Below are 10,471 nucleotides of genomic sequence, written 5' to 3' on the forward strand. Positions count from 1 at the left end.
ATTCCCAAAGGACTTACTGGTAATTCTCACAGCACGATCATTTCTGAAGTCTTCTGTATCTGGTTCATCCAGGTCTTCCAGGAAGTTGTACTCAGGGTCATCATCATCATCTGCTTCATCTAATAAGAAGCATGTTTTGAAACGTCATTACCCTGCCCTAAGATCAACCAGTTGCCAGGAGCAGAAGCACTTTATTTACTGCCTGACCTGACACCAAGAGGGCTAGGACTACTGCTTGAAATTAACCGTATGTTCCTTTTTATGAGAGATATCAAGCCCATTCTCTTCTCAAACTGAGCTACTAGCACCCTTATTTGTAGCCATTCCCATTTAGAAAAGCTGGATCTATTCTCTGACCCAAGCTTCAGCTGAATTTAGGAGTGAAGTAGTCTTATTTCAATTTGTGCTTTATATTCAATTTGCACAAAACTGTAACCAATCAGTAAATTCAGGACAAAAAGAATTTGAGACCCAAAGCTTGCTCTTGTTTCTTCTCGAAGAACAAAATAGTTTCTACCAAAACAAGTCACGTCCCTAACAAGGAGCATCACTCACTCAGATTCAGGTGTACCAACACTGCCAGGTTCATGACACAGAGGATGGATTAAGGGCTGAAACACATCCCTTTGGTTGCCACTTAGTGCATGTGCTGGCTAGCAAATATTTACAAGTGAGACACCTGAAGTTTAAAAACCCTCACAAGACGAGGAAAGCTGATGGCATTCACAACACATGCATATTACTAAACAAGATAATGGCTGCAGCCAGGAACATCATGCATAAAATAGGAAGAAAAAGCTCCAGGCTGTCAGTGTAACCCCCAATTCCAGTGAACGCCATCACCAGCCTCCACATCTGTCACATACCTTCATTCTCCACATCGTCGTTCATGAGCCCCCCAAGCCACCTTTTCCATTCTTCATCATCTGCGGTGTTGGGATCGTACATATCAGGTGTGATATCTGGGGCTCGGAGCTCGGCCTCCAGCTGGCCCAGAGGAACATCCTTCAGCGGCCTCTTGGACCGGGTGCGGAAGGCAATGAGGCTGTCTTCCAGGGACTGAGACGGGAAGGAAAAGCACAACACAACTGTGTTAATAGTATATTTGCCTGCAAAAACAACTAAGCTAACAGGATATCTTTCAAAAGGAAAACTATTTTCATTACAGAATCACAGAATCATCTAGGTTGGAAGGGACCTTGAAGATCATCTAGTCCAATCATTATCCTAGCACTGACCGTTCCCAACTCCACCAGATCCCTCAGCGCTATGTCGACCCGACTCTTAAACACCCCAGGGATGGGGACTCCACCACCTCCCTGGGCAGCCCATTCCAACACGTGACAACCCGTTCTGTAAAGAAATACTTCCTAATATCTAGTCTAAACCTTCCCTGGCACAACTTGAGGCCATTCCCTCTTGTCCTATTGCTTATTACTTGGTTCAAGAGACTCATCCCCCATCTCTGCACCCTCCTTTCAGGGAGTTGCAGAGGGCCAGGAGGTCTCCCCTCAGCCTCCTCTTCTCCACACTAAACCCCCCCAGTTCCCTCAGCCGCTCCCCATCAGACCTGTGCTCCAGACCCTGCACCAGCTCCGTTGCCCTTCTCTGGACACGCTCGAGTCATTCAATGGCCTTTTTGGAGTGAGGGGCCCAAAACTGAACCCAGTAATTGAGGTGCAGCCTTACCAGTGCCGAGTACAGGAGCAAGATCACTTCCCTGTCCCTGCTGGCCACGCTATTGCTGATACAAGCCAGGATGCCATTGGCCTTCTTGGCCACCTGGACACACTGCTGGCTCCTGTTCAACCAGCTGTCAATCAACACCCCCAGGTCCCTCTGACTGGCAGCTCTCCAGCCACTCCTCCCCAGGCCTGTAGCGCTGCTGGGGGTTGTTGTGGCCCAAGGGCAGCACCCGGCATTTGGCCTTAGTGAAGCTTAGTTATATAAAGGTCACAAAATCATTTAACAGTCAAAACAATGGCAGTGAGAGACATACGAGCATAAAGAGAAACCACAGTTACAATAGAAAAAACTAAAGGAACACCTCACAGAATCATCCAGGTTGGAAAAGACCTTGGAGATCATCTAGTCCAGCCATGAAACAGCTAACAACCCCTTACGAACAGCTACCTCTGCTCTCTCAGAGCTAGTGTCTTACACACTACGGAGATCCAACTCACTGTTTAAAGTTACAAAGGAGAGCGGAACACAGTAAAAGTAATAGCAGAGAACACCAGAAAGCTACCTCTTTTCTGACAAACTTTACTCAAACTAAACCCACACCATTATAGCATCCCCCAAAGCAGTACCTGGTAAGAATCCATGCACACTGGGCTCGAAGCCAATTCTTCATCCACCGCATGCAGCTTCTCCATGAACGTGCTGTCTTTGTTTTGCTTTGGTTTAGGAGGTGGTGGAGGTCCCATGGGAACTACTTCAGCACTAATATGTCTAACAACAGGTGCAGTAACCTTCTCCATCTAATTAAAAAGGCCTTTGTGTTAAAAGGTTTTATTTAGAACATAAATTTCCAAGGACAGAATAAGTCTTTTTCTGCCTGACCAGAGTCTAGCACAATAGAAATGAGAGAAATGCTTCACAGAAGGATTCTTTATATTACAGTCACTTCGATTTTCAGAAAGTACAAATAAACTTACTATTCAAAAGACTTGCAGAAAAAGAGACATTTGGGAGATCTGAGTATTAGTCTCCACGTTACTAGAGCTGATAAACCTGAACGCTAGTAATGGTGCACACCGCCAACCCTCCCAGAAACAAACCCATAGTGAACAGAAGGTGGAAGTATCAATACATTATCGTTCTTGCCCTGAATCCAGTGTCAGTTCTCACAGTTGCTCTCTCATTCCTGTCTGCTGCTATCGGGCTCTTATCACTCTGCACACACTCCTTCAGTGCACAGTCACCACAAATACCTTTATGCTCTTATCAAAATCGCTTTCTAAGCCAAGCACAGAAAGCAATTCTCCTGCACTCCTCTCAAAAATAATGAGAAAAATAATCATTATCTGAAGAAGAGCACTTGCCAGTGCTTTTTTTAAGCACTGGTGTTTAATTTAGGCTGCACTCTTTCCGCAAGGGTTCCACTTCACTGCTTGCGCAGGAACTATCGCAGTAGGACCCTAAAGCCACGTAGCACCTGTAATGTCACCACAACTTTAAGCAATAACATGTATTTTTGCTTTTGCATTAATAATTTAGGAATAATGACCGGGAGTTGTTTCTGAAGAAAGGAAAAGCTCTCCTGCAAGTTTACCTCGCAGAGTGTCCCTCCCTCTTCATCGGATGATCGCCTTGTCCTAGATCGTTTTGCTCCCCGCGGAGATGAAGCAGTGCTCTCTACATCACTTTCCAGTAAGCTCTACAGCGTAAAAGATGCAGAATGAAATCAAACACTGCTTCAACTAATATTCCAACGACTCTTTTTTAGACAAATGAATAATAGAGCATTGAAAAAAGATTACTAGAAGGTCTGGGAAACCTACAACTTTTCATGTGTTAAATAAAGAGAGTTCTACTGCCTCAAACACACAGACAACTCCATGCTGAACAGAACAGATCTTTGTACAAGTTGCATTTACCTCTTCTGCAGTCTCATCCTCATCCTCATCATCAGGCTGGTATTCTTCATCAGATGAATCATCTTCCTCAAGAGGAATGTCCACAAACTGAGGAGGCTGCAAGAGAACAGAAGAAAGGTGAAAGCTTTTTACAGGCAAGATAAGAGAGCTGTACTCTAATAGTGCACTATCAGATCAAAGATTGCTAACTGAGGAAATACCCTGAAGCTTGGAAAGGAAGGAGACTACTGAAAAAGGCTGAAGAAACTAAAGAAATTACTAAAGATTGGTAAAGCAGTTTGAAAAGGTGCAAGAATGGGCACGAGTAATTTGGCATTTATATGATGGAAACACTGCACGAGCAGACACTGTCTCAGAGACATTTCTAGTACTTGAACGGCCATTCATTGCTGAACCCTGCCTACACCCAGACAATAAATCTGCTGGAGCGGGCAGAGCTCGGGTAAAAAACCTGAGATCCAGGCCCCATTTCCAGGCAGTCCTACAGCGTACACATAAAGCAGTCCCAGGGAGGAGCACCTCGCAGCGTGAGGCCTGGGCAGTGACATTCACTATCAGGAGTTTCATCCAGGTAGAAGCTGCTGCAGTACCAGCATGGGAAGCTGGGACACCCAGCAGAAAAGACATCCCCATGGCACCTCACCACCTCCTCGTGTTCTGTCTGCCCCTGACGGCAGCTCCTTTGGGCCCTCTGGGCACCTGCTGCTGCTAAGTGCCCTGTCCTGCCTTGCACACCCTGTTTGCAATGCTCCTGGTCACCAGTACTCCCAACATGCTTGACACCCGTCTGCTCCACCCCTCCAACGGGTTCCTTGCTCAGCAGGTGCCTCTAGGATGGTCTCTGATTTCCCAGCAGTTCACTTACCTTCACCTCATTTGCCTTCTTAATTGGTGAAATATTCCATGTTGGAATCACCTAAAGATAGCAAAAACAATTTAACTGTCTCTGAAAAGCACGGTGAGTACTTGAGCTTGATGCCTTGTTCTCCAAAGTAGCCAAGTAACAACGTACTTCAAACAAAGGCTTTCAAAACTGCCCACGTGATCTCTCTAGAGGCAGTAACTTCAGTGTAGTGGATACTGTCGAGTCACTGCATTTTCTAACTCTGACCTGATTCTATTCTGCTCATCTAAAACGAATTCTTTTTTACATTGTTTTAACTTATTTTTTCATTCTAAGAATAAATCACATAAAAGCCCACTTTACACTTCTTTTAGAAGACCCAACAACCAAAACCATTTGGGTAGAGGGAGGGTGCAATAGTAAAAGCAGATGAGTGCACTTACCACTCCTTTCTCCACAACTTCCTTCAGTTTGGAACGAGTCATTTTGGGCTCCTGAGAGTTTAAAACAAGACAACAACAATCTGTTCAGCTGTTTTCCTTAACTGCAAACTTTTCCCCAGCAACTCCTCACTGCAAGACTCTTTTTTAAAGTTCATTACCTTTTAGACACGATCAGAGTGATGTCAAAAATAACCCCTCACAATTCTGTTCCATAATTTACACTCATACACAGACACTACTCACTTCATTCAGGTGGCAAATCTGGTAATGAGATGTAAATTACGGTGCTACCTGTTGTGCCTACTCTCCCCATAGCACATCATGGACCAAGATAAGACTGGTGAAGGTATCAGGCATTTGGAACAACTGAAAAAGCTTTTTACTTACAAACAGAGGTATATCTTCTGTCTCACTGATGGCTGCTTTCATCATGGCAACCACATGCTCATTTGTGATCACCTCCTACAGGAACACACAAAAAAAGTATCCTTTACATTCTGTTTGTTAAAAAGAAATAAGTTTAAAATAAGCTAGTTGGAAACACGACAGAGAAATATTCAATGAACAATATACTCTGTGATTATACTGTAATAAAAGAAGATTGTTCAGTGATCAGACAAGAAAATATAAAGCAAGCACAGCAGTGATCAAAACATTTGCACTACCTGCTTTGTGAATACTCCACAGAGTAAATTTCTGCCAGAAGGAAAGAAAATAGCCAAAAACAAAAGGTCGCACCGGTTTTCCTCCCCTCGTGTTACATAATCAGTAAATGTGCCAATCCCAGCCACACGAGAAATATTGCTATGAAGCTGCAACAGAAAACTGAAATCCTTAAGCGCTCACAGGCTTCCAAAATAGTAAGAGTCTAATTCTCTGGAGAAAGTATGTAGTAACCTACTCTTTGAAACACTGTGCTACATTTCAGAAAACAATGTATATATTTAAAAGAAACAGGGAAAGGCAGAAGTGACCCAGTATCCATTAGGGTGTTTTCTGAAGGTTCCAGGGAAGGTAGGTGAATGTGAGATATTTACAGCCCTTCCACAGTGCCACGTGACAGAGAAGGGCATTAATTTATGGCACTTGCACAAAATCAGATGGTGAATCTACCCCAAAGAATCATGGCAGTCTCCAGATTGTTTGCCACAGGGATGGCAAAAAGGGAAAATTTCTGAGATCACCTGGATTAGAACAACACTGGCTGCAGGGGGGGTGGGGTGGGGGGTGTAAAGCAGCACAATTTTTTATTCTGTGGGAAAATACACTATTGCTCTCCAGACCCTGCTCATGGGATAAACTGAAATCTACACCTAATATAGGCAAAGAATTAAAGTTTCACTACGCAGCTGTGATAGCACAGATATTCTTCTTGCAGCTCCTTTCTAACTGCAAGTTGTGTGATAGACTAAAATGTTGGCTGGGGTCATTAGCGAAGAGTAATGCATTTCTGTCAGCACCACTAGAATTCCACCAGGACTTCATCATGAAACAGGTTGTTCAAAACAAGAAACGGTGAGTTCACAGGCTGTCACAGTGTGTGAGTATCACAGTCAGTCTCCTCACACAGAACCAGAAGTGTGCATTTTAGTTCTGCTGCTGCTGTTACAGTACAGCAAAACAGACCCCTTCGCCGTTGTAAATAAATGGAAGTCGGGGATCAATACCAACTAACAAAGTCAGGTCCAGGTACCTTACATGTACACCACACGCTTCTCTCTTTATAGCTTTTTATAGGAGAGATTAGGACACGGGTGCCTACCAACTCTTCCTTGTTTATTAAATCAAGTGCTGCCACTAGTACTATACTCAAGTCTAGGCTGCACTTGGTTAAAAAGCCGGGCATCTCCGTCCCTGTCACAGTCCCAAGCACTCACATGCAGGATATTTCGTACGTTGACAACTGTCAGGTTATGTTGTTTAGCTCCATCTTCCAAGGTGCGATCGAGGGTATCATCTAGCTTGATGTCACAAGACAAAGATCCCTCCTCTTCTTGAGTTTTCCCTTCTCTTTTCCGTTTGGTTGCCTTCCTCCTCCTCCTCCTCCTCTCAATATCCTCTCCATCTTGCTCCTCTGAAAATTAACAAAAACGGAATCTAAAAATTCAGATACTTCACATCCAGCACATTCTGACAGTATGAGTTCAAAAACAAAAAGCTAAAACCCTTCAGACACTGAAGTGGCAGCAGCTTTCCAACAGCAACTAGAAACAGTCTTTTGAATGACGGATTCAAATTCTGCAGGACCTGAGTGAGTCGCATTCGTCAAGCAAATAAAGGTTATCTATCTGCCACCTCTACTAGACTAATTTTACAGAATGGTCTCAGCAGCCCTTTCACACCTTTTCCAGAAGCAGCTGTTTTAAGTATGCCCTCAAGATTAAAACAGTTGCAAAACTCCAGGCACCTCACAGCAAGAGCAGATTAGTTTCCAGGACTTAAAGTGTTACCCAAGTGGTGCTGTTTTGCTGACTCGGAAATGAAAGGATCATAACTTCATCTGCAGGAAAGCAGTGTTTTTAGTAATCAAAACTTGCAGATCAGCTCTACCAAGTTTCACTTGGACACCCGTAGCTTATTCAGCCGCTGAATTAGAGCGCAGGATGAAAACTTCAAAAAACCATTGCACCTCAACAGCCCCTGCCGTGGTGTGCACGATCCCAGAGCTCTGCATCTACTGTATCAAGTCACAGGTCTGTTCCTTGCACAAAGCTTACCCAATGGAATAAACAGCCCCAAATCCTCATTCTCCTCATCAGTCTGCTGGGGCCACTCACCAGCTCTGGTGTTCTTCAGTGGCTTCAGCACGGCAGGATTTCTAACAGCCAGCTGCAAAGAACTTCTCCCTGGAGACTCCTGCACTGCAGGTTGGTTTTCAGTCAGACACGGATCCCTCTGCGAATTCGCTTCCACCTCTGTACACACCTTCGGTGTTTTCCCTGTGAACAGCACACACTAGTTGTAGTTAGATACGCCACGCGGACACAGCCGAGCAAGGTTAAGAGGCTGCGGCCGCTGCAAAAGCCTCCCGTGACCCATTCAAATCTGTTAAATCAAGTGCACGAGTCTAACTGAGCCTGTGAGAGCGATCCAGCCACCCCCAACACCGCAGCAGCAAACAAATCCAGGTGAAGAGATCCCCACCTCCAGCTATCTCAGTCTTGCTCCCTCCACTATCAGTTTTGCACCGGCCCTGTCAAATGATCCAATCACAAAAAACGGATGATTTGGTTAAAACGTGGTGGTACTCCCTGTTGTATAAATACAACTGCACCAACAGGAATCAACAGCTAGGGGCAGGCACTCCCTCACCCAGACAGGTTATTCACGGCTACGACAGCAACAGTCGACCACAACCTCAGGACGCAGTTTCAGGGGGGTGGCTACAGCCCCCCCCCCCCGCTCCTATTCCGCAGGGTCCTCGGAAACAACCGTGAACTTGACCCCTGTTCCACTCCCCTGAAAGCCAACACAAAATCAGCTTTCAGTCAAATCAGTGAGCTAATCACAGCAGCGCAGGGACAGAGACGACACTTTCCATAAGGAAGTGAGGAAGCACTGTCCCTTTTTGCTGCAGCCTGTAGTCAGATGGGCTTACAAGGATTAGTAAAAAACGGCTGGAACCTAAAGTTTCATGAACACCAGAACGAAAACACATTGTCACCCAATAAAACCAGCTCCCCAACACCACAGCAGCTGCTGCTCTGGGCTGGCACAGCTATCTGTGTAGCTGTAAAGAAAATCAGATCAGGGAGTTGATCCAGACGGAGAGGAAAAAACACCCCCCCAACACACACACACACACACACTTCCCACACACCCCCACTTTTTTTTACCAGATCAATTCTCCAATCTCATTGAGCTCAGAGATGAAGAAGTATGTCAGGTAAAGAGAAAAAGAATAGGACCGGCAATTTGGGGAAAGAGGGGAAAAACCACTTATTTCAGTAAACTTAAAGATGACAGGAGATACAAAGTGAGCATGGCTTTGATCATGAATACCTCTCAACTCCCTCACAAGCTCCCACATCACACTTTCACTGAGTGAACCTCAGAGCAAACAAAATTCACCAGGGCTTTTTACACAAACTTCAAAAATATCTACATTCCACAACAAATCTGTAACTTGATATTAAGTTCTACTTGCATCGGCTCTCGTAAAGGATCACAGCAGAGCCCCGTGCCCCTCTGGACTGCTTTTCTAAATGCTTGAAATAATTATCTTCTGAGAATGAAAGCAGATACAAACAACTCTGAAAACCAATATTTTCAGAAGCAGCAGCTTGCACTTTTGCCTGTCTCACAACTCAGTAGCCAGATATTTGTTTTTAAAAACCAAATGCAAAGTGACTGTTTCAAACGAAAGCCTGTATTTACAGAGACTCGTCTGAAGACGAGCTGAAAGTAACGCCAGGTAAAACCTGAGAAATATGTCTGTGAAACTTACTGCTGGGACTGATGGCTATTACAATCCATAAAAGATTAAACACGGGGGCAAGCCCTAGAAAATGCATGCAAGTTTGTAAAACTGGGTATTTTAGGTTGGAAATTTGAAAAAAAAAAACCCAACAACTTCTAAAGTGCTCGGTGTCTGGCAGCGCTAGAGGCAAGTGGCTTAAGCTCTTGATTAGTTTTCTAATGTTTTAAAGGAGGAACCCCCCAAACTTTGAAAATGGGATGGCTCCTAACCTGTAATACTTCAGAGAAAAAAAAAAAACAACCACCAAAACTCACAAAAACTAAGCACCCGAAGGAGAAGCTTTAATAAACACGCCCACGAGGCGCTCCCTGAGCCGGCCCCGGCGATGAGCAGAGCTCGCAGGGCCGCGGCCGGCAGCCGGGGGACGGCGCGCGGAGCCCCGCGGACACCCCAACACCCCCCCGCGACGGGCAGCGCCCACATTTACCTTCCGCCGCCGCTTCGGGGCTCCTCCGGCCCTCGGGGAGCGGGGCGGCAGCGCAGGCCTCCTTCGCGCCCGGCGCCTCCTGACCGGAGCCCGGGGCCGCCCTGGCGAGGGGCCTCTTCCCGCCGCCCTTCAGCGAGGCCTCCCCGGGCCCCCTCCACACGGCCGGGCCGCAGGAGGGTGACCCGCCGGCTCGGGCCACCGGCGCCGGTTTGGCGGAGGAGCCGCCATCGGCTGCGCCCGCCGAGGAGGAGCCGCCGGCGCCGGGCAGCTCCCCGTCCTCCCCGCCGCCGCGCTCCCGCGGGCTCGGCGGCCCCGCCACCGCCGCTCTCCTCTTCTTGCAGGGCAGCATCTTCACCGAGAGCGACATCCCGGCGCCCACCTGGAAGACAGGAAAGCGGCTGGCCGCGCGGCACCGCCGCCCGGGCCCCGCCGCCCCGTCCCGCTCGCTCCGCAGGAAGCGGAAGCGCCGAGGGGCCCGCCCGCCGCGCAGGCGCCGCGCCGCCATGTTGGCCGGGCGCGGGGCGAGCCGCCGCCATGTTGGCGGCGCGCGGGCCGCCAGCCCCGCCGTGACGACGCGGGGCGGCGGGGGCGGCGAGCGCGGCCGCCGCCATCTTTGCTGGGCGACGCCACCGGGCGCCGCGCCCGCTGCCCAGCTCCGGCGCTGCCCCCCGCCGC

General features: G+C 47.4%; 1 protein-coding gene across 13 annotated transcripts in view; it reads right to left on the reverse strand.

Moving 5' to 3' along the window:
* The window catches only part of GON4L (gon-4 like), a 30,520-nt gene extending 20,183 nt beyond the window's left edge, over positions 1-10,337 (reverse strand). For 9 of the 13 annotated variants that reach the window (XR_012621199.1, XR_012621198.1, XM_074809677.1 and 6 more), the window contains exons 1-11: positions 9,797-10,337; positions 7,607-7,828; positions 6,767-6,963; positions 5,277-5,351; positions 4,890-4,940; positions 4,468-4,518; positions 3,603-3,698; positions 3,278-3,382; positions 2,313-2,483; positions 867-1,059; positions 18-119 (exon numbers count right to left, since the gene is read on the reverse strand). Coding sequence is in view for 11 of the 13 variants with exons in the window: in XM_074809677.1 (XP_074665778.1) it covers positions 18-119; positions 867-1,059; positions 2,313-2,483; positions 3,278-3,382; positions 3,603-3,698; positions 4,468-4,518; positions 4,890-4,940; positions 5,277-5,351; positions 6,767-6,963; positions 7,607-7,828; positions 9,797-10,301 (1,768 nt within the window). In the remaining 2 variants the exon portion in view is untranslated. Of the gene's footprint in view, positions 1-17; positions 120-866; positions 1,060-2,312; positions 2,498-3,277; positions 3,383-3,602; positions 3,699-4,467; positions 4,519-4,889; positions 4,941-5,276; positions 5,352-6,766; positions 6,964-7,606; positions 7,829-9,796 lie in introns of those variants that run through there. The other 4 variants (XM_074809675.1, XM_074809674.1, XM_074809673.1 and 1 more) reach the window with 2 other exon arrangements.
* Between the last annotated feature and the right edge of the window lie 134 nt (positions 10,338-10,471).

The sequence above is a fragment of the Strix aluco genome, chromosome 30 (genome assembly GCF_031877795.1).
Source record: "Strix aluco isolate bStrAlu1 chromosome 30, bStrAlu1.hap1, whole genome shotgun sequence".
Lineage (NCBI taxonomy): Eukaryota > Metazoa > Chordata > Aves > Strigiformes > Strigidae > Strix > Strix aluco.